This window comes from Equus quagga, chromosome 15, assembly GCF_021613505.1.
Source record: "Equus quagga isolate Etosha38 chromosome 15, UCLA_HA_Equagga_1.0, whole genome shotgun sequence".
NCBI lineage: Eukaryota > Metazoa > Chordata > Mammalia > Perissodactyla > Equidae > Equus > Equus quagga.
The window spans coordinates 79,103,827-79,128,647 of NC_060281.1; the positions used below are offsets into that span (position 1 = coordinate 79,103,827).

The following is a 24,821-nucleotide window of genomic DNA, read 5'->3' on the forward strand; positions in this document are numbered from 1 at the left end:
AAAATAAGTAAACAAACAAATTATGACAGCGATACATGCCACCCAAAAAGCCGGTAAAATATAGAATAATTACAAGGACCTACACTAGATAAATCTAAAGAGAAGATCTCTCTCTGCAAAAGTAAGATGTGAGCTGACAGCTGAGAAATAAAAAAGAGCAGCCAGGTGATAGTCTGGGGGAACAGCATTTCTAGCAGAGGGAATAGTCAATGCAAAGCCTTGGTTGAGAACTCAGTAGATGAACCTAATTCTTTGGTTTATTCCCACCTGATTAACCAACAAAAATGGGGGAGAAGGTACAGTCAAGAAGGTACTATTTCATCTTCGTGTGTTCATCCAGCAAGCTATACTAAGCACATACTTTGTTTCAGGCACTGTGCCAGGTGCTGACACAAAGATGAGCAGGATGGTCCCCTCCCTCTGGGAATTTGAAGTCCAATGAGGGAGGCAGACAACTAAATCAGTATGGCCCCAGGAAGTAAGTGAGAGCATCTGAGATAATCAGTTCATGTTCTGAGAAAGCCAAGCAGATGATTAATACTTTCAAGTATGATGATGTGAGTAACTGTTTTTGAGATGGTGCATAATAAAATTATTTGCACCTTTGCGGTCCTGCCAGCTCGGAATATCTGGATTTTTGGCAAAATATTTGCAGCCATGGATCTTGGGTCTGAGATGCTGTATAAGGACTATATTCAGGGGAAATAGCATCCTAAGAAGAGCTAACATTTATGAGCACGTAGATTCACCTGGCTTGACGTGCAACCTCATAGAGTCTTCACAATGTCCCCAGGAGGCAGGAACTCATTATTTCACTTTTTTCAGATGAGGAAACTGGAGCTCAGCAAGGTGAAGAGACTTCCCTGAGGTCATTCAACTCAGATGTGACAATTTCCCAGCTCTGTCTGGGTTCAGAGCCTCAGTCCTGGTCCATGCCCCCTTTCATAAATTGCTTAAATATGGATGCAATTGCTATCCTCATCCCACTTCCTAAAATGGATCCGTCTCACTTCTCTCCATCCCAATTAACTGCCTGGGTCGTCTACACCAGCCAGATCTACCTGCTTCTCTCTCCAGGGGCCCTGTAGGTGGAAACGTGAAGAGGAGAAGGATTCCTTGTTCCCACACTCAGGAAAAAGTCGGGGGCACCAGGGCAGGCTCTGGCTGGGTGGTGCCCAATGCCAGGCTGTATTGACTCCAGTCTCCAGAAGGCCCCGTGCAGTGTGTGAAGGGCTGGGCCCAAAGCTGAGCACCTTGCTCCCTGCCCACCTGTCGGGGAAGAGAAATGACCGGGGCCCCATGTTCAGGGTCTGAGTAGAAGAAGAGATGGAGCCAGGGGAAGAAAATTGTTGAAGTCAAGAAGTGGTAGAAAGTCCGTTGCCACCTTGATAGGATTTCGCCTTCTCCCTGTCACGTGGAATGTATTCAAATTCAGCGGCTTAAAAAAATGAGCTGGTCATCTTCAGCTCGCAGCCTGGCCAGTTTGTAACTTAAAGGGCCTTCGCTTTCCCCTTCCCTGAGCCTCCTTTTATTCCGGAGTCTGTGAGTCTGTCTGATGGTCTCTGGGGGTGTCGGTCCAAGAGTGCCTTTCCCCTGTTTCTCGGGCTGACAGCCTCCCTCTCTCTTCCCTGCCGCCTCCTCTCACTCCCTTGCTCCCTCCCTCCCTCCCTCTTGTGCCCAAGCTCTTGGCCCAGGTCCCGGAGCCCGGGCGGGTGCAAGTAGGAGGACGCAAGAGGGGTGAGGTCACGTCTCCCTTGAGCCCGGCGCCGCTGGCTTTTCAGAGCCTCGCCACAAGCCGGCGGCCAGAGTCCCACACCGCGCCGACCGTGCGCTCCTCCGCCCTCCCTGCGCCGCCGGCCTCGTCCATGTCTCAGTACGCCCCCAGCTCGGACTTCAAGAGGGCTTTGGACAGCAGTCCCGAGGCCAACACTGAGGATGACAAGACCGAGGAGGATGTGCCCACGCCCAAGAGCTACCTGTGGCTCGCCGTCGTCTCGTGTTTTTGCCCCGCGTACCCCATCAACATCGTGGCTTTCGTCTTCTCCATCATGGTGAGTGGGTTAGGACCAGGAGCAGCCAGGAAGGAGAGACGTGGGTTGCGTTGCGCTTGGGGACCCCGCGCGCTCTCCTCGGCTCCCTTCTTCAGGTCCTCGCGCGCCTTGAGTTTTTTGTCTTCCGCGCCTCCTCAGGGTCTAGGAACTCTCCCCTCAACCATTAGCGCCTCCTGTGCGCTCCTTGTCGCGCTCAGAGCCCTGATCAAATCTCCCCCAGGACAGCTTTCCAGTGCGCCCATGGTGCACTCCCTCTCCAACCCGGGGAAGTTCTTCCTTGAACTTTGCGTCTTCTCTCTCTGCCTCCTCCGACATTCCTGGGCATTCGTCCGGTTCTTCTCAACTCGTTTTTCCAGAGCCTCAGAGCGCACCACTCTTGCAGGCAACAGCACGCCCCATTCTCTGAGCGCGCTGGCTTTGCGCCCCCCTCCTTGCCGCGCCGGGTGCTCCCGCTCTCCAGAATCCACGCCTGTCTCTGTCTTTTAGCATACTACAGTCCTTTCTCTCTTTGCTGCGCCCAGGGCGCCGCCTCAGCCACTCTCTGAGGATTCCCAAGCGATTCCCCATGCCCTCTCCTTGACCCCTGGCCTCGTGCTTTGGCCCGCTCTCTCTGGGGCAACAGTTCCTTCCCGCTTCTTCCTATGCCAGCTCCCTCTCCTTGGCTCTCTCCTGCACTCTCTAGGCCCCTTTTTTCCAGCGCGCCCGGTCTCTCTCCCGGCCTTTCTTGGACGCCCCCAGTGCCCCTCTCGCCAGCAACGTGCGAGCTCGCCTCTCTTTTACTCTTTCTACCCCAGCACGTTGTAGTTCCTCCCTCTTTTGCTGCGCACAGACCCTAACTTCACCTTTCTTGGCGTCCCCCAAGGGCTCCCAGGAGCCCCTCCAGGCCACTGTCCTGTGCCCGCCCGGGGCGCTCCAGGGAATGCAGTGGGGACTCCGCGCTCTGTGCGGCCCCCGCGCGCCCTTTGCGCGCCGGCCCCTCGAACTGCGCGCCTCTCTGGAGGAGAGGCAGCTGGTGCTTCCAGGCCGCCCTCCGGAGCTCGCCTCCGCCGCCGTCTTCATGCCTCTTAGGAACTCCCGCGCGAATCCCACCAGGAGGGCAACGAGCGCCCGCGAGATCCTTGCCTTATTGACTGGAGCAGCTGGCCCGGGGTGGCGGCGGGGTGAAGTTCCGTCTGTCCCGGGACAACCCTGCCGTGAGCTCCCTCCCCCACCGGCCCACTCCGCCTGCAGCTAGGCGACCGAACTCCCCAGCCACAGACCCGAGAGTCCGAATTCAGCTCCGTGAAGATCTAGAACCACTGCTCCCTGCCCCCGTTCGAGTCCGTCCACACTTACCCAAGGGTGGCACCTATTCGCTTCGTGGGTACCCACAGAGACCTCATTTGCATGGGCAAGTTGCCCTTTCCCAAACCCCATTTGTAGGCTGTCTACACCAAAATTCCAGTGTGCAGGCATTGAAGTTCCAACTGCCTGGGTTCAAAATCCTATTTCCAACACATACCAGCTGTATGGTCTCTGGAAATCACTGCCTCTCTCTTAACCTCAGTCTCATTGTCTGTAAAATGGGAATAATCAAAGCCATAGTTCTTGGGGTAGTTGTGAGTATTAAGGAGATAACAATTGCAAAACGCTTGCAACAGTGCCCAGCATGGTGTCATTATTGGGTCTTTACTCAAATGTCACTTCCTGAGGCCTTCTCTGGTCACTGTTTAAAAATCAGACCCCACAAGGTGTATTCTCTCTTCCCTGCTGCTTTTTGCCCAAACCACTTCTCTCCATCTCATGTATTATTTTACTTAATAATATGCTTAGTGTCCGTGTGCCTCATTAGAACATAAGGTCCATGAGATAGGGGTATTTGTAGGTCTTGTTTATTGCTGTATCTTCAGCACCTAGAAAAGAATCTGGCAGGTGGTAGATGCTCAATAAATACAATGAAACGAATGCATGTATGAATGAATGAATGAATGATGTTAATGGATCACGATGTCTGCTTTACACCTGCTGCTTTTGCCCCATACTGGAGCCCCGGAAGGAAGCCACCATATCAGGTTCCTTAGGACCAACCAGCCAGTTTCCTCTCTTCCTTCCTCTCCAGAGACATCCCGTCTGGAGGAAGCTGGGGAGGAGGTGGCAGCCAAATTCTCCAGGCAGCAGCAGACTCTCTGGCTGGCACTGGTGCCCACGTTCTATCCCGCTTTGTTAATGAGTCAGCAGCCTAGACACCCCTTTCCCAGTGCCACTTAGAAAACTGCCTGCAAAGGTTTTTTCCCCCATTGGTCTGAGACGAGCTAACGCTCCAGCTGGTGGTGGTGCCGGGTCGGATACTAATGATGCCATTTGGTGCGTCCTAGGGGATAAGCTGTGTACGTGCTTTGAGTAGGAGCCTCTTTTTCTGACCCTCTCCTCCGCATTCCCTCCCTCAAGCCTTTTCAATAGTTTTACAGCAAGAGACCATTCTACTGTCAGAACACAGATACTAGAGTCGGAAAGTTGACTATGGGCAAATTTCATACCCTTTTAAAGCCTTGGTTTCTTCCTCTAGAAAAGGCAAATGTGAAAAGCGTTTTAAGTTGAGCAAACCGTTGTCAGGATGAAACAGAATAAAGCACGTCAAGCCCCCAGCATTGTGCCAGGTACGTGCAATAATTGTCACACCGATGGATAGCGGGGGGCCTGGAAACATCATTTGTCATGTATGAAAACAAACATAGCATCCAATAAGTGAAACCCAAATTCTAAAAAGAGCTTCCTACACCCTCCTCATTGCACTCCCTCTGAGGCACTGGTAGAGTTTTCCCGTTGAAACAGTGCCGATCTGGGCTTGACAATTTTCATGATAAAGACTTTGAAGTCCAAGGACATAGAGGAAGAGGAAGAGTGTGCAGGAGGAAGGCAGCTGACCAACTCTGCCAGGTGTGGGCTCTCCCTAGGGTGTCTTGTGATATTCAGTCCTGGCTATTTTCAAATCTCAATTCTCTGTCATTTGTGATAAATTCAGGCACACCATTGCCAGGAGTGGTGCCATTCCCCATGGAGGCATTTGGAAATGTTGGGGGGCAGCTGTAGCGTCTCAATGATTTGGGGCACTCCTGGCATCTGTTGGAAAGGGCTAATAGTATTAAGGTCCTGCAAGGCTGGAGATGTGGCCCCAGTGAAGAATTGAGCTACCCCAAACATCACTAGCACCCCAATCAAGAAACACTGTAAGATAATGCAAATTGAGATAAATGCAAAATGATATAAATTCCATGGACATATGGAAAATATTGACAAGGCTCGAAACAACTAGTTCCCAGAAGTGTAAAAAGAACCAGCAATCTAAAATCAATCAATATCTTTATCAAACCAAGCCTGAGGGGTCTTCTACAAAATTACAAAGTTGGAGTGGGTGCTGGGCAATAATAAAACTACTTCGAAAAATATACGTTTGAGAGGAGGGTTCTTCAAGCTGGGGGCGTGTGTGGTCTTTCCACCACCCCATGCGGAGCTAGGACAATCCTGGAGGTTGTGAGGCACTGCACCACAATCGGTACAACATGGCTGGCTGTATCAGAACATTGGTGAGACAAGCATTGCCCATGGCACGAACACAGAAATCTTTGCTTCTCCATGTTTTGAAAGTCTATTTGTGGAAAGCACACTTAACCTGTATTCAATTTCAGGGACACATATCTCAAGAATTTCCCCCGAGCCTGGGCCACTGCTAGCCATATTGCATGTTTGTTTGGATTTGAAAATGGCACCCCTCCTCCATGCAGATGCAGCCCTGCACCAGGGGACACAGCTTGGAAAGTGGAGCCCAGGCTGGCTTTCAGGGGTCATTCATCATCGTCCTCCTACTTGCCTCTGGTTGTCTCTGTTTATTCCATCTGAAAGGAACCGCATAATTTTCATATGGCTTTTGACCCTGGAGAAAGAATGTTCATTCAACAAATATTTGCTGAGCACCTCTTGTATGCCAGGCTCTGTTCCAGGCATTGGTCTACCCCTCTACCTCTATCAAGTGGTAGAGAAGATCAGCAAGGCCTCTGCCCTCCTGGATCTGGAAGAAGAAAGGCTTCAGGCAAGTTGCAGGAGTGTTGGCAACTTTAGGTTGTGTTCACTGTCTGTTGGTTTTGTAGCTGGAATTTGCTACCTGGCTCAAGAGATTGGAGTTGAGTCCATACTGAGCCTCCATTCTTGGTGACGTCATGATACAATCATTTGCACAGTTGAACCAATTGGATCGCTCTAGGTGTGGATATAAAATAGCTAATGACTTTTGATTGGGTGATTTATAAGCCTTCTTTTATCAGAACATCTCCTTCACATCTACTTATCCTGTCTAGAGGCCAACCGTTGAGGTTCAAATCCTTTTCTGTTATTTTCTACATCTGTGATTTCCGGCGACTGTCTCAATATTTCTGAGGCTTGGTTTTCAACCCCGTAAAGAGAGGGTTATGATAGTACCTACTCAAGTGCTGTTGTGGAGATTAAATTGTAAAAGTTAAATGTTTTCATCTCATTGCCTAGAACACAGCCAGAACTCAATAAGTATTGATGGTGATGATGACGAAGAAGAAGATGATGATGTGTATATTTTAAGGATACAAGTCATTGCCTTTTCCAGTAGCAGTTTTTCTGTTTTTATTGAGACTAGAAAATTTGATAAGAATAAAAGCAGTGACCAGTAAATATGTCATTGGGATAAATCATCGTTGCAGCCTAAAGGTAAATATTAATGCTAAGGTAAATCATATACAAGTAAACAAGGAAGACCTTTGGTTAAGCATGGAGTATTGAACACACTAGCTTCTCTCTACTCCCGTCTGAAACTTCTTAAAATGATAGTAAGCGAATTTAAGAAGGAACAAACACCCAGGGACAAATTAGAACAGGAAAAGAAATGAGAGAGGTGACAAAATTTTAGAAGATGGAAAATGGCTGGTTGAGCATTGACTCACTTTACAGAGTAGATAACACTGAAATCTACATCCTGAAGAAAAGAGTCGACAAGAATAAAGTCAATTTTCGCTGCAAAACTCTAGAAAGTCTCAGAAATTGGAGATACCAATTGAAGATCTCACCTTTGAAGGTAGGAATAAAGATTAGGGCTGAAGAGAGGAGGAATGCTTGAAAGTCTGTTTAAGAAGTCATTAAACTACCAGAGATCATCTACCACCCCATGTAGTAGGCACCTACTTCCTCAACAGCCCTGATGGAAGATGGGAGATTTGCTCTTTGGTGAGATTAAACAGAATTTGACAAATATTTGTTGAGCACCTATTATATGCCGGGCTCTATTCCAGGCATTGGTCTACTCTTTTACCTCTGTCAAGTGGTAAATAAGATCAGCAAGGTCTCTGCCCTCCTGGATCTGGAAGAAGAAATGTTCCAGGCAAACAGAATGGCTCTAGACACCAGGCACAGCTAAGTGTAAAGCTGAGGTGCCATACTGAAAACAGAGGATTAATGGGAAGTCTGCATATTGAACAAGGAAGCCTCTACCCCCTGCCCCCACTTGGCACTCTTACCCTGGCATCCAGGCAGGATATTGGAGAATTTTTCTCCAAGGATGTGTCCATACCAAAAGAAACAACCTACAGATACAAACATTTAGAATTCCTCCAGAGAAATGATGACATTCCCACCCAGTCGTCCCAGGATGCCCGCCCGTTGACAAGCCCCATCCTCATACACAAAACTTCTAAGAAGTTTTTCAGCATCTCACTTTCAAATAAGAACAAGCAGTCAAAGATTATCAGGCATTTGGGAAATTCTTCTGAATTAAGAGACCTGTGGTTTACAGAAGAAATGAAATGTAAGGAAATAAATAATTCAAGAAGTAGAAGAAAACGTCAAGAATAGATGATTAACCACCTCAGAGAAATAAGAAACCATGTTGTGTCCACAAAGAACAACAGGTTGGAAAAAAAGTAAAACAATCAGAAAAGCAAAACAGAGCTCTTGGGAATTATAAATATGAGGGTAGAAAGTACGAAAAGAACAGTGGAAAGATTAGAAGTGAAATTTGAGAGGATCTCAAAGAAGTGAAAAAATCAAAAATATGAAAGCAACTCAAATGTCCGTTGACAGATGAATGGATAAATAAAATGTGGTATGTATCTACAGTGGAATATTATTCATTCTTTAAAAGAAAGGGAAATTCTGACATATTTACAACATAGATGAACCTTGAAGACATTCTGCTAAGGGAAATAAGTCAGTCAGAAAATGACGAATATTGTATGATTCCACTTATATGAGGTACCTAGAGTAGTCAAATTCATAGAGAAAAAAATAGAAAGGTGGTTGTCAGGGGCTGGAGCAAGAGGGGAACGGGGAATTACTGTTTAATGGGTACAGAGTCTTAATTTGAGAAGATGGGAAGGTTCTGGATGTGGATGGTGGTGATGGTTACACAACAATGTGAATATACTTGATGCCGCTGAACTGTACGCTTAAAAATGGTTAAAGTGGTAAATTTTATGTTAAGTATATTTTACCATCATAAAAAATAGAGGGCAGCCAGCCTGGTGGTGTAGTGGTTAAGTTTGCATGCTCCACTTCAGCAGCCCAGGGTTCACAGGTTCGGATCCTGGGCACAGACTTACACACTGCTCATCAAGCCAGGCTGTGGCAGCATCTCACAGACAAAATAGAGGAAGACTGGCACAGATGTTAGCTCAGCAACAATCTTCCCCAAGCAAAAAGAGGAAGACTGGCAACAGATGTTAGGTCAGGGCCAATCTTCCTCACCAAAAAAAAAAAAAAAAAAAAAAGAGGAAGGAAATATTCCCCCAAAAAGATGAAAATAGTCAAGAAAATATAAGAAAATTTGAGACTCATTCCTAGAAATCCAACATCTAATCAGAAAGTTAAAAAAAAAAGGTAACAAAGAAATTTGAAGAAAGGAAATTATTGAATAAATAATGCAGGAAAAATTTCCAGAACTGAACCCCTGTGTTTCCAGATTAAAGGTGTCCCCCAATACCCAATAAAATAAATGAAATGAGATGTGCACCAAAGCTCATCAAGGTGAAATTTCAGATATTTAAGGATAAAATTTCTCTCCAATCCTACAAACTTTCAAGAAAAAGAACCATGCCACATATGGAGTCATAATGGCTTTCTAATTCTCATCAGTCGTGCTGACAGCTAAACACTAGTGAAACACTGTCTTCAAAGTCCTGAAAGAAAATTATTTTCAACCTCAATTCTAGACCCATCCAAACAATCATTCAAGGTCGAGAAAAGAATAAAGACATTTTCAGACATTCAAGATCTTGAAAAAAAAAATTACCTGCCATACACCTTTTCTCAAAAAGCTATGGGAGGATGTGCTCCCCTGAAACAAGGGAGTAAGTCAAGAAAGAGAAAGACTAGGATCCAGAAAAAGAAATCTGATGCAGAAAAGAGGCAAAGAGAAATCCTTCTCAGAACAAGGCAACGGATCTCATAAACCCACAGGAGATGCAGTTGCTAGTGGATGGTTGCTCGGAAGCCATTGTCAAAATCCATTATCTGGTCATGGGCTGACGCTGTAAGCCACAGCCCTGCCCCAAGTCTGACCACACCTACTCTAGGAGACAAGGTCTGTGGTCAGAAAGAAAGTAAATACCCATAAGATGAAAGACAAACCAGACTGGATGTTCTTTCCATCTAGACCCAGGCTCCACCAGGGGCTGCTCATCCATCAAGGCTATGTTTCAAGTGGACTTTGATTAGGTTGAGAGGGGAGATCTTTTTTTTTGGTGACCAGGGCAAAACTTGGAAATAACAGGTCTTTGTCCAGGCAGCTGACCCAGGAGACTTAACGCTGCTCATGCATTGGAGCTCTAAATACTGTAGCTCATTGAGGCTTTCAATGTGACCTCTCTCAACCCTCTCTAGATCTTCCCGCATGATCATCAGCTGAGAAATGGGTATTCACATTATGGACCCCTGTGACTTATTTCTTATGAATTCCTTTGCTTGAAGCTCCGAAGAGCATTAAGATGATCCCAGATGATAAAGACCTTACCTGAAGTGTGTCATTGTTGGAAAGCTCTGTTATAGAGACCCATGGATTTTATAGATGTGCATGTCGCCCAAGCAGCCCCTGCCTTGTCAACTGCTTTCATCAGTTTCCATGCTATGTGGCAGAGGGTGGCCACTGATATTTAGTGTTTGGGAACCTAGACTATAAGCTGATGTCGAAGTCCTTTCAGTTCTTGATTATTGGAGGTACAGACCACTTCTATTTCATGATGTTAATCTGTGTATTCCTATAAAAGAAAATACATTTTAAATGCCATTTTAATTTACTGATGAAATCATATAATGGCTTTGTCATAAGATGGTATGGGAGATATAGATAAAACAAGGTTGACATTAATGGATAGTTGTTGAAGCTGGGTTATGGGAACGTGGGGATGCATTGCATTATTCTGTCGATTTTTTTATGTGTTTGAAAATTTCCATAATAAAAAGAAAGGAAAAAGAAGTCCAGCCGGAACCTGCCTCCCAAAGTCCTTAAAAACTGCCCAGATAACAAAACAGCAGCTGTTTAAATGAGCTGGCAAAACAGACCATGGCTGAGATGCAGTTTGTCATTAATTTATCAGCAAACAATTTCTGACTTATAATGTGTGAATTTTAATGATGGCTTCAGAGGATACCTTCAAATAAGCATCAAGGGGAGGCCAGGTGGAAGGACTCACATCCTAGGGCAGTGCTTCTCAAACTTTAACCACTTGAGGATCTTGTTAAAATGCAGATTCCACTCCTCTTTCAGATCACCTCCTCCATGAAGCCTTTCTTGATTGCCTTCTCTCCCTCACCCTAGGCTGTAACCCACTATACTCTGAACAGATTTCTCTCAGAGCACCTTTATTTCCTTGCACCTATTTGTGTCTGTGAGCCCCATGAGATCGCACTGTTAGCCCCAGCACTTAGCACAATGCCAGGCACATGGTCAGCATGTAATACGTGTTTCGTGAATGAATGAATGAATGAATGGCCACGGAGGCCTAAGTTTGCTCCTGCTTTTATCTCTGAGAATTCCCTTCTCTTCCCCAGTTGTGTTGCACATTTCTGCCAAAACTTTGCTGGAAAACATCCAGGAGACCCAGGCTAATGCCAAGGGTCACTGAGAGGTTGGCCTGGGCTTGGTTTCCAAAGATAATTTTCCTGGCTGGTCTGGAGCTCACCGACATCCTCACACCGGAAACCAACGGGTCCACGTTTGGAAATGGGTCTCTGTTCTCAACTTGCTAGTCCAGAGCATGACACTCTTCACTTCAAAGCTGCTCATCCAGAAGTGCGATGCCCTCAGAGCACGAGCCTGGACATAGCTGAAAACCTCCAGTTCTGCAAGTTCAAGAATTAAGCCAGACTTTCCAAAACTATGCTTCTCAGACAACTGGTTCTGCCTGATGTTAACAAGTTTTACCAAGAAAGCAGGGAGGGAATAGAGGATGAAACTGAGAAGGCAAATGTTAAGTTAAGCAAAAGTGAACTATCTCCTTTCCTTTGGGGTTCCTTGAAGACTTTGGCCAACTGCTGCGCCTTGTGGCTCTTCCATGGGACAGTATAGCATGGACCATTTACTAAGCACGTTACCCAGGATTCTTTGACCCTAAGGCTAATAGGCCACAGAACACACCTGGGGAAATGCTATTCTTAAGGATACACTGGTTCCACTTTTAATGAATTGAGCCATTGTTGACATGGGGGTACTGCACGGTGTTCCATCCCTAACATTCTTGCCTTGTACACCCGCCTCTCCTCCTTTCTTACAACACAAGTAATTTTAATGGGTCTCCCTAGCCAGGCTTTTGTTGATACTCTTCCTCCCTCAATCTCCTTTTTTCTACAGGAGAAATTGAGGAATTTGTCTTTCTGTTTCTTTTACTCTTTATCACATCTCCTATTCCCCAAGCTGAAGGACACCTCCTGTATTTAACTCTATCCTGATAACTTTATTTGTTCTTTGTTCTGGATAATTTTGATAATGTGGTATTACTATTATTATCATTTATTACTGTTATTATTACATTTGTCCATATGCCTTTACTTCTCAAAGCATTTTCATATGGACACAATTTTTCTTGTGGCTTGCAAAATCCCAGCAAGATATGCAAGAAAGCTGTTCTCCACGTCATTCATGAGGAAACTAGACTCAGGAAGGTGACACTGGTGGCTAGAATCAAACACAACCGTCCTTGCCCCTGTCTAGCCTCTTGAAGCACTAGAATCAGATGGCCCTTTGATAGGAACACAGCTGTGATGTTCTGAAAGCTTTCTTTTCTAATAGACTTGCCCCCTCAATATAAGCATCATATAATACTCTCAGTCAAGCCTAGAGGAATTCCTCTCCAGCTTTTTGGTTTTAATCGTGGGCAAAAGGACAATTCTCACTTGTCTTCCAAGATCTCTATGGTGAGAAATAGCTCAGAAGTCCAAGAAGGAGACAGACAAGCATGAATGAATAAACGGTGATGATGAGGAAATGGGCCTTGTCATCTATAAGTCCAGTCTCTGAATTCCCAGTGCTTCGTCTAGACACAGAAACTTAGGAGCCAGCAAAATCTAAACAAGAAATCCCGAAGTCATCTGAAAACTCAGACATTATTAATAAAAATATTTATTAAGTACCCACATCCATCAAGCTGTTTTGATGGAGGCTGCAATCTAGGAGTCTGGGATCTAAGACAATATTGATCTATATAAAGAGAGTTCTTACACTGGACAAAGGCGTCTCAGGCTACGTTCGGGCATGGATTTAAGCCTACACAGGTGTGAGTATGTGTGAGTGTGTGTGTGAGAGAGACAGAGACACAAACAGTGGCAGAAAGAGAGAGAGAGAGGAAAACTCACTTACTTCCCACTGGCCAAATATGTACTAGAGATAAAGAGATGATGGAGGGGCTGGCCCCGTGGCCGAGTGGTTAAATTCGTGCGCTCCGCTGCAGGCAGCCCAGTGTTTCGTTGGTTCGAATCCTGGGCGCGGACATGGCACTGCTCATCAAACCACGCTGAGGCAGCGTCCCACATGCCACAACTAGAAGGACCCACAACGAAGAATATACAACTATGTACCGGGGAGCTTTGGGGAGCAAAAGGAAAAAAATAAAATCTTTTAAAAAAAAAATGGATGATGGAGATGAGGATGGTTTTGAAGGAGAGAAGGGTGTTTTGAAGAAAAGTGAACATGTTCTAAAATTAGGATTTCAGTATTGGCAACTCAATAGATCAAAATACTGGCAATTCACCAAAACAAAAAAATACCGGAAATAAAGCTAGGAAACATGCAAGATCTATGCAAAGAAAGCTTCCCCAAGAGATTGAAATTGGAAAAAAAAATTAACTAAATGGAGAGGCATAACCCTACATATTAAATGCTCGTTCCAGCATTAATTATACAATGAATTATAACATTAGTTAATAAATATGAAGCATGGTGCCTGGCACAGAGTAATTGCTTAATTAATATTTGTCATTATTGTGGTAGTTTAAACATGAAAAATTAGAGATAGATATAAATATTGATTCTAACACAGGAGACTGACTAAATAAATTATAATACATACATTTATAACATGGAATATCACATAACTATTAGAATTATGCTTTTGAAGAATTTTTATGATGCAAGCAAACGTTTAAGTAAAAGATCAAGAAGAAGAAAAAAAGACAGAATATAAAGTCGCATGTGGAATGAGATTCCACATTCTTTATCAATTAAAAGTATTTACATACCCCTATACATGCACTCACATGCACGGAGGAAAACAATGGCTGGAAAATATTCCAAAATGTCTACAATGATTTTCTCTAAGTGGCAGGATTCTGGACAGTTATAATGTAAAAGTTAAGAGCGCAGATTCTCTTATCAGGTCCCCCAGGGTTTGAAGCCTCGCTCTCCTGCTTGCTGTTAGGTGACATGGACCAAGTTATTTAACCTCTGAGCCTCAGTTTCCCCATCCGTGAATTGGAAACAGTGTCACCTACCTCCAAGGGGCTGTCCTGGGAAGTCAGTGGGATAATGTATGCAAAGTACTTGGTAAATCTTGGCTATTACGATTTCAAATTTTACTATAATAAGTTTTTAGTACTTTCCAATTTTTCTGTAATAAATGTTTAGACCTTATTTCTAGTCAGAAATAAGAATTGTTCTGAAGATGATAAAAAGAAAAACTCTTCAGAAAGAAGGAGGAAGGGGTTGGTAAAAAAGTGAATTCTTCTCCATCTCGAAAGGTGATTCTTGCCCTAAATTGTCTGTTCCTGTTGAGCTGAAATGGTCAGCTCTATCTAGAGTTAACTCAAGACAAAGGCTGTCTTATTCTGATGCCTTGTTCTGGTCTTGAAAATCTCTAAGGACAGAGAAGCTACACTTGGCACAGTTCCTGCCGCAAAGCAAATGCTTGGAAATGTCAGCAGTTTTATTGTTTTGGTTCCAATTTTACTGGTTTTTTACCTAAGCAGAAACTCTCCTCCACTAATATAAGCCCACTTTTTTTATTGAAATGTAATTGACATAATTTTGTGTAAGTTTAAGGTGTAGAACTTGCTGTTTTGATCCATTTATCAGTGTGATTGCCATTGCAGTATTAGCTGACACCTCTACTATCTCACATAATTATCATTTATTTTTGGGGGTGGGAATAACTAAGACATAGACTCTTGGATCATTTTCTTTTTCTTTTTTTTTTTTTGGATGAAGGTTAGCCCTGAGCTAACATCTGCCACCAATCCTCCTTTTTTTGCTGAGGAAGATTGGCCCTGAGCTAACATCCATGCCCATCTTCTTCCATTTTTTATATGTGGGACGCCTGCCACAGCATGCCTTGATAAGCGGTGCATAGGTCCGCACAGGGGATCCAAACTGGTGAACCCCAGGCTTCCAAAACGGAGCATGCAAACTTAACTACTACGCCACCAGGCTGGCCCCTCGTCTCTTAGATCTTTGATGTTTAGAAGTTTGACGTACAGTATCATTGTCTATAATCACTATATCGTGCATTAGATCTCCAAGAGTTCTTTATTACTAGTTGCAAGTTCGTACCCTTCAACAACATCTCTCCTCTTCTCCTGTCCTCCAGCCCCTGGGGCCCACCATTCTACTTGTTGTCTTTACAAGTTCAACTTTTTTAGATCTCACATATAAGTGATACCATAGAGTATTTGTCTTTCTCTGTCTGACTTATCTCAAATAGCATAATGTCCTCAAGCCCTATCCATGTTGTTGCAAATGGCAGGATCTCCTTCTTTCTCACGGCTGAATAATATTCCATTGTATCTATACACCACATCTTCTTTATCCATTCATCCATTGATGGACAGTCAGGTTGTTTCCACATCTTGGCTACTGTGAACAATGCTGCAATAAAAATGGGGGTGCGTCTATCTCTTCCAGATCCTGTTTTCACTTCCTTTGGGCATGCACCCAGGAGTGGAATCGCTGGATCATATGGTAGTTCTATTTTTAATTTTTTGAGGAACCTCCATACTGTTTTCCATAGTTAAGCCCACTTTTTTGTTCTGTCTCTCAACCACACAGAGGGCACCTGATGCTCCTGAGATAAGTTCTTCATGCTTCTGAAGGACATGTGGCTCATAATCTTTCCCTTTGAGCCACGGTAGCTCCTCAGTTATCTACCCACAGAAGGAAATGACAGACACCAGACAGAATGTCTCCATCACTTCAAACAACCTGTGAGCTGCCCAAAATCTCTTCCACATTTGTGTTTGATTGTGGCAAAGTCCAAGGCCCATTTTCAATGAGAAGGAAAACGCAGGAGGCAGAGTGTGTAACAAATAGACATCTGCATGGCCAAAGACAGAGAAAGCCTGGGTCACCAGCCTTCTCTTCCAGTTATGGCTGTTCCGGCCCCCCCACCCCTCGCCATGGTAGGAAGCTGGTTGAGTGTCAGTTAGCTCTGAAGTACAAAGAGAAAAGGCGGGAGAGGGAATTCAGATGAGGGAGGAGTGCGCTAAGCCAACACAAAAAAAAACATCACTTGAGTGTCCTTGGTCCTTTCAGAGAATGAGCCACAGGGCCTGGGAATCTGCTGCCATTTTTCAAGGGCAGAAAGCAGGGAGGGGGTTCTCCCACATTCATTCATTCATTCAACAGTTTTTGAACACACACTAAGTGCCACACACTATGGCGACCCTGTAGATAAATGCCAGCTTTATACAGCTGACGTTTCGGGCATCTGTGAGCTAACTGGTTCTCAGTGACTAGAAGCGGCCTACATGTTGGGTCAGCGAATTAACCTCTCTTCTTCCCCTCAAGAATTCTGAATCAATGAAGGCATTAGACAGAGGAAACAAACAGATTAGCTGTTTGGAGAGTGTGGCTTCAGATCCACAGCCAAAGGGATCCGCTCTGCTCCCGAACTGGGCAGAGTTACCCAATCCTCCATGGCCAGCACAGGACAACCACAGCTTTCCCCTGCTTGTCAAACGAGACGGTTGAAGTCTCAGCTCTCCAGGAACTTACATACGAGTGGGAGAATACAGACCACACATAGGTTAGCACATCAACAAGATCATTTCAGAGAGTGATAAGCACTGTGAAGAGAATAAACAGGGAAACATGCGAGAGAAGGACTAGTGGAGGCAGGTAGTAGAGAAGAGGTTCTACTTTAGAAAGCATGATTGGCAAAAGCTGAAGGATGAGAACAAGCCAGCCATGAGAAGATCTGGGAAGAGCCAGGAAGTGCAAAGACCCTGGGGTGGAATAAGCGTGATGTGGTCCAGGGACATATGCTATGACATCTATGTCACCTGCTTAAAATGTATTTAACTCCTCCAAGAAGGAATCCCAGAGTAAGCCACAAAATAAAAAGCTAGGACTCTGTTATCTAGTGGGGCGTCACACAAGAGCTCTTAACAGACCATTACTTTGCCCTGGTCTCAAGCCAACCTGCTCCCACATTTAGCATCAATTCTTGCTTTACTTTTATTTCAACCCTCATTCCAAACTAGAAAAACTACTCAGAGCTGATTTTGTCACTGAAGAAGCATCTCTTTTTGTCTGGGGGCCAGTTTCCCTAGAGATTAATGACCTGTGAGTTTAAATGGGACTTACATTAATAAACAATAGTCCAGGTCACTGGGTCTCGTCCATCCCTGCCAAGTCAACTCCCTGCAAAATTCCTTTCTATGTTTCTGGGAGTCACATGCTCACACAAAAGTCTACTCTGCTGACTGTTAATACCTCCGGGGCCTGGCAGCTGCTTCCACTGGGCACTGGGGTAACCGTCAGGCATCCGCAGGCTGCTTCAAAGTCCTGCCACCATCTGTTGCCAGATCCCACTGACATCTCTGGGCTTCATCATTGGCCCACTGGAGCCCTCAAGATGCAAAAGCTCTGTCACTGGGTCTTGCTTCTTTAAAAAGAAAAAAGCAAAATGGTACAACTTGGTGGTTTTTAGTATATTCACGAGGAGGTGCCATCATCACCACTATTTAATTCCAACAAGTTTTCATCACCCCAAAAAGAAATCTCATACCAATTAGCAGTGACTCCTCATCCACCGCCCCCTTGCCTGTCCTCGCAGCCCCTAGCAGCCACTAATCTGCTTTCTGTCTCTCTGAGTTCAGCTACTCTGGATGCACCATATAAATGGACTCATACATTATGTGATCTCTTATGTTTGGCTTCTTTCACATTGCATCTTTTCAAGGTCCATCCATGTCGTAGCATGTATCACTGCTTCCTCTTTCTTAAGGCTGGATAGTATTCCATTGTCCAGATAGACCACATTTTGTTTTTCCATGCGTTTGTTGATGGACATTTGGGATAATTCCATTTTTTTGGCTATTATAAACAATGCTGCTATGAACATTCATGGACAAGATTTTGTGTGAACATACCTGTTCAGCTTTCTTGGGTATGGTCCTAGGAGCGGAATTGCTGGGTCGTACGGTAACTCTGTGTTCAACTTTTTGAGGAACTGCCAGACTGTTTTCAAAGTCACTGTGCCACTTTCCATTCCCACCAGCAGTATATGAAGGTTCCAGTTTCTCTGCATCCTCAATGACGCTCGTCAGTGTCTGTCTTTTTCATTGTAGACATCCTGGTGGGTATCTTGGTGTGGTTTAGGTTTGCATCTCCCTAACGACTAATAACATTAAGCACCTTTTGATGTGTTTATTGGCAGTTTGTATATCTTCTTGGGAGAAATGTCTATTCAGATCCTTTGCCCATTTTTAATTGGGTTGTTTGTCTTTTTATTGTTGTTTTAAGAATCTTTTATATATTCTGGATACAAGTCCCTTCTCAGAGATGTAATTTTCAAATGTTTTCTCCTCTTCAGTGGATTGTCTGGGCCTTGCTCCTTCACTGCTTTGTGAACCTTGTTGGAGAGATCTGTCTACGTGCTGTGGAGTTTAGTGAAAAAATTCCTTCTTTTTTTCTTGTAGTCTCTCTTTCCTTTGTCTCCCAATGTGAACACTGGGCTGGCAACAGATTCAAAGACATACACTGTGCTGGTTCAGGCTCTGCACTCAACTCCTGGGTTCAAATCCAAGCTCGTCCCTTCACCTAACTTCTCAGAGTCTAGGTTTTCCCACCTATGTGATGGGAACGTTAATGCAGACCTCTGCGTTGTTTTCAAGATTAAATGAGATAATACTGGGACCTTTAACACTCATTATCTCAGTTAAGCCTCACAACCAGCCTGTGCTGTAGATAGTATTATCACCATGTGACAAATGAGGAAAACAGATTCAGAACCCTCCCTACAAAGCCTTACTTTCCCCTTGGGTTCAGCTGCTACTGTATTAAAGATCCATATGTCCATTGTATACCACTGTCTGTAATAAAATGGGGCACAGCACAATTCACATACACTTATACAAATACAGGGGGTGGGTTCCATTTAAGTGAAAAAATGTCAGTGATTCTGGCTTATGACATGAGGGCCAAAAGGCTAAAATTCCTTCATGAGCGCTTGATCTTAAGCCAAAAATTCCTTCTTCTGGTCATTCAGACAGCAAACTCGTGTCTGCCATTCTAAAGCAGAAGCCCACACTTCAGAACATTGACACAGAAAGATAAATGACTCAGTTTACCTTTCGTTCTGCCAGTACCAAAATAACTGGTCGCCTTGGTCAGAAAGTTAAACTGGTCAGTTGTTTCGTTTGGGTGTTTGTTTGTTTTGTTTGTGTATTAGTTTGGCTTTCTGTCGATCCAACCGCATGTAAGGGAAGTAAGGGGATGCTAGGTGTCAGGCCCTCCGTTAGGCACTCGAAATAGAGTGGTGACTAAAAAGGGACACGGCGTCTGCCCCCATGTGGCTCACAGTCAGGTGGTGGAGAGAAACACGCAACAAGTCAGTAGGCAAAGAGTAAAATAAGCATGAGATGCATCAAGAGCCGGGAAGGAAACAAACCAGGGCTGAGTCAGAGCACAGGTCAGGGGACCTGCTTTAGATGAGGCGGCCTGAGAAGGCTTCCCTGAGGAAATTGACGTGTAAACCGAGACCGGAAGAATGCGCAGGCACCAGCCACATGAGACAGACAGGGAAGAGGGCTCCAAGCAGAGAAAATGACCTGGACAAAGACCAGGGCAGGAAAGAGGGAGGTGGTGAGCAAGGAAGAAGGCTCTGAAAGAGGCTGGAGAGGCTTACCAGGCCAGACCCTGCAGGGCTCGGGTGGCCGTGATTAAGAAAGTGAGTCTCATCTGTTCATGGACACTTGGGTTGCTTCCACGTCTTGGCTATTGTGAATAACACTGCAGTGAACATAGGGGTGCATAAATCTCTTTGAATTGTTGATGTCTTGTTCTTTGGACAAATACCCAGTAGTGGGATAGCGGGTTCATATAGTATTTCTATTTTTAATTTTTTTGTTTTAGAAATCTCCATACTGTTTTCCATAGTGGCTGCAGCAATTTGCATTCCCACCAGAAGTGTATGAGGGTTCCCTTTTCTCCACACCCTCTCCAACACTTGTTATTTCTTGTCTTTTTTTTTTTTTTCTGGTGAGGAACATTGGCCCTGAGCTAATATCTGTTGCCAATCTTCCTCTTTTTGCTTGAGGAAGATTGTCAGTGAGCTAACATCAGTGCCAGCCTTCCTCTATTTTGTATGTGGGATGCCGCCAAAGCATGGCTTGATGAGCAGCGTGTACGTCTGTGCCCAGGATCCAAACTGGCGAACCCTGGACCACTGAAGCAGAAGCACAAACTTAACCACTACACCCCTGGACTGGCCCCTAGTTCTTGTCTTTTTAATACTAGCCACTCTGATGGGCATAGGTGATATCTCATTTTAGTTTTGATTTGCATTTCCCTAATAATTAGTGATGTTGAGCATCTTTTCATGCGCCTATTGGCCATCTGTATATCTTCTTTGGAAAAATGTCTGTTTCTATCCTCTGCCCACTTTTTGATTGGGTCATTTGTTTTTTTGTTGTACGTTTTTTTGTATATTTTGAAATATTAACCCCTATCAATAAAAGGAGTTGTGGTATATATATACAATGGAATACTACTCACCCATAAAAAAGACAAAATCTTGCCATTTATGACAACATGGATGGACCTTGAGAGTATTATTCTAAGCAAAATAAGTCAGATGGAGAAAGACAATTACTGTATGACTTCACTCATATGTGGAAGATAAACAAACAAACACATAGATAAGAAGAACAGTTGGTGGCAACTAGAGAGAAATGGGGTCGGGGAGGGTAAAAGGAGTAAAGGGTAACGTTTATGGCGACAGACGGCAGCTAGACTCCTGGTGGTGAACATGATGCAGTCTACACAGAAGTCAAAATATAATGACGTTAACCTGAAATTTATAGAATATTATAAACCAATGTGACCTCAATAAAAAATAAAAAAGAATGTGAGTCTCTCTCCAAGGGCAACAGGGAGTCAAGGACAGCTTTCAAGCCAAGGCCACTCAAGGCTCCCATCCCATCCACTCACACAAGTGTCGTATGCTCTATTCTTGTAGGGTATCATCGGATATCAGGAGCTTTCCAGAAAAGCTACTTCCCACTTAGGTGTCACTGGCTGCTAAGGCTTCACTTTGTTACCTGCCCCAGGGAACAGAAGTGACACCGGACACAATCATAAGGAAGTGCAATTGAGCAAGGTTAAGTGGAACACACCAAAGTATTTTTAATAGCTCATTTGTTTTCGTCTTCGTCCGTCAGCATGACATCATAATGCAATACAATAGCCGGTGCTTATTGATACTATTTCCAAAGCGCTGTGCTCAGCGCTTGATGTGTATTAACTCATTTACTCCATAATAACCAGGAGGCCACAATAAAAAATAAGCTACAATGTCTTCCATTGTTATTATTTTGCATTTGGGGGCTAATCTTGTTTGAGGGCGAATGTGGAAATTCTGAGCACTTTTGGTGGCAGACAACAACAAAGAAAATGAAGGAATTTTCGGCAGGGAGATCAGTAGCACAGATGAGAGATTTGTTAAGCCTATTTTTTTAATCAGTGTCCAAATTTTTATTAGATTAGAATCAATCAGCTACCTGGTGCTGGGTTCTCAACAGCGCGTTATAAATCTAGCTCCCAGGTTCCTTTGGGCATAACGAAGTCGTATTGTGAGGGCTTTGTCGATGAACTCGCCATCTTCTGCTGAAGTCTGTAGCCTCCTTAGCAAGTTGCCTTTGAAAGTCGAAACGTTATCTGCTTCCCTCTCTCCGAGTCTCAGTTTTCTGAGACTTCATATGTAAAATGGATAAATTTGCAACTTCTTGTGAGCCTTAATCTATATCAAAATAGAAGTTATAATTTGGGGGGAAAAAAGACAATGGACCAGGTGAAAATGGGAGAAAATTTTGCAACATACATGATAGATTAAGGTATATCATCTGCTGTGCTATTCAGTACAGTTGCCACTAGCCACATGTGACTGTTGAGTACCTGAAATATGGTTAGTGCCATAGGTTTTAATGCTAATATTTTGGACATGTTAGGTTAAATAAAATATTTATTATTAGAGTTAATTTCACCTATGTGTTTTTACTTTTTTAATGTGGCTACTAGAAAATTTAAGAAGTTACATATGTGCCTCCTATTATATTTCTATTGCACGGTGCTGATTTGTAATATATAAAAAGTTCTCATAAATCAATAAGAAAAAGACAAACCAATAGAAAACTGGACAAAGGATATGAGTATAAAATTCATCAAGAAGAAATACATTTGACCAATAAACATTCATCCATACAACAATTATTTATTAACCTCCTTCTGTTTCGGCCACTGTATTAGTCACCAGGGAGAGTTTTAGATATGCTGGTCTGAGAAAGCCTCTCTAAGGAGGTGACATTTGAGCCGAGGTCTGAAGGATATAAAGATAGCTCAATCTCACCATTATCAAAGAAATGATATTTTGAGATTCTTTTTAACCTATCAAAATGGCAAAAAAAAAATAGATTGATAATATACAGTGTTGGTAAAGACGTAGAGGAAAGGGCGCTTAAATACTGTTAGTGAGAGTGTACATTTATGTAGCTTTTTTGCAGGGCAATTTGACTCTGTCCCTCCAAATGTAAGTACATCTGCCCTTTGACGTAGCAATCCCATTCCCAGGAATCCATCCAAGGAGGGGCTCAGACATGTGAATATCTGGAGAAGTGTGTCCACGACAGCGTATTATGTAACTGCCGCAAACTTGAAATAACTAAGATGTCTGTTGGTGAAGTGCGACCATTTAAGTGACTACTACAAAGCCATTAAAAAGCATGAGACAACCATGCTCACAACTTTGCTATAAGTTTGAAGCTGTTTGAAAACAAAAAGTTACCCAAAAGAATGTGCCATGGCAAATTCAGATTTTCCCCGAGAATGCAAGGATAATGTGACCTTAGGAAGCCTATCCACCTAGCTCATTGTTTTAAATAACGGCTGGAGAAAGAAAACAGGGATGAAAGACCTAGAAGCACTGGCTTGGAAAGTCGCCCAGCCTGTATTAGTGGAAAAATGCAAGTTACAGAGCAAGAAGTATAGTATAATACTACTCATTTCTTGGAATAAAAAGAAAAAGAAAACAATAAAAAACACTAAGAGTGTGTTTGTATGCATGTGTGTGTATACAAAGCCACACACACGCATATACACACACTTTATCAAACTAGCCCTGTGACTTTGGGCGAATCACTTTACCATCTCTGCCTCAACTCTCCCATCAGTAAAATGGAAACACTAAAGCGTTTACCTCATTGGGTTGTTATGAGGACTAATGAGATAATCCTTGTAAAGCGTTTGAGACAGTGCCTGGCACATAACAAATATGCAGTAAGTGTTATCTGTCATCATTATTGTTTTGTCAAAGAAAGACTCCAAGGCCAAAATACTTAGAGAAGAAAAAATTTTCCTTGAAAAGAAACGCAAGGCAGTCCAAATTCAAAATGACCAGCTAGCCAGATAAAAAGCACAAAACAAGTATTTAAAGGAAACAAATGCAAAATTACCAAGGTTACCAAGTTTTACATTAGTCTGTTACGATAAAAAAACAACAAAAAAAAAACAGACAAAGCAAAACAGTATCTTTCTCCAGAGAAGACAATATCCACAAAGAAAGGGGCCTATGTTTCGGCACCGACATCACAAAAGGCAGGGAGGGAGTTGTCTTTGCCAAGATTTATGGGAAACATTGAAGGTTTTCATAGTGGAGGGCTGCAGCCTACACAGACTGACCCTGTTACTCTTGGTTTATCTCAGGGAGCAAATTGCCATTTCTTTATCTTGACTGCGAAACACGATGTGCTTAGTCATAACGGAAGCAGGAGAAAGTGTCCATTTTCCTTTCATATTATTTGTGGGGAAAAAGAAATCTAGAAGCAAACGCACCGAACTGCTAACAGTGGTTATCTCTGGGAAATAGGATTGGGAGAAGAGATTACTATGGACTGTGTATGTTTCTGTAGCGTTGGAATGCTTTATATGTTCACAAATCACATTTGTAATTTGTAAAAGAACTGAGAAGATCACGTAAGTTTTAAATATCTAAGCCATCCCCTGATTCTTTCTAGTTCTTCCGAAGCACATGGGTTAGTTTGCTTTCTAAGCTCTTCAGAAAAAGAGTCATAAACCGTGCATTTTCTCTAAAATCTGTTTCCAGCCTTTCAGTCTGTAGCATCTGCCAGGAGACCTTTAGTATGTAATTCCAATGGGGAGAGGAAAAGGATTACAGCCAACAAATTAGGGACAGGGGAATTAATTCCTTCTCCCTTTGTTGTTAGATCTCCACTCTGAAGACCCCCCAACCAGTGTAGTCCTTCAGAGTGAAATGTGAGAGTTCTAGAGTTTTCCCACCCTCATCTTTCCCCCCATATCCTTCTATTTAATCAGCAGATTTACCCACGGGCAGCCCTTCTCCAAGAACCAGCGGAAGAAATGGTTCATAAGAGGATTCATGGGGAGAGAAGAGTCTACATTTGACACTGAAAGAGGCTTTTCATCTGTTTTTCAAGCCACTCATGGCCCCATCCCTGGGCTGGCTCATTGTCTCCCTGTGAGCCCCAGAGAGATGCTAGTTTGCAGAGAGGAAGGTCAGCTACAAGATGCCAGACTGGCAGCAGGTGGTGAAGGTTGGGCAGGATTTGCCCATGGCTTGCACCCAAACCCCACTCCGCCAGGTCACCAGCACAACTCTGCTAACCTGTAGCAAACAACTCAAGTGGCCCAGGGAGCCCCATCTCACCTGTTCTCATGGGCGATGCAGAGATGCAGATGCGCCCTTAACATGGCACAGGCTTACTGTTCTTCCCACTTCTGTAGTCCGTGCCGCTGAGAACGTGAAACGGGTTTTTCAT

The 24,821-nt window shown here is 43.8% G+C and overlaps 1 protein-coding gene across 3 annotated transcripts in view; it reads left to right on the forward strand.

Moving 5' to 3' along the window:
- The first annotated feature begins 1,766 nt into the window (after positions 1-1,766).
- The window catches only part of TMEM233 (transmembrane protein 233), a 34,535-nt gene continuing 11,480 nt past the window's right edge, over positions 1,767-24,821 (forward strand). The window contains exon 1 of one of the 3 annotated variants that reach the window (XM_046638717.1): positions 1,767-2,051. In XM_046638717.1, coding sequence (XP_046494673.1) covers positions 1,866-2,051 — 186 coding nt within the window. In that variant the 5' untranslated portion in view covers positions 1,767-1,865. The remainder of the gene's footprint in view (positions 2,052-24,821) is intronic. The other 2 variants (XM_046638718.1, XM_046638719.1) reach the window with 2 other exon arrangements.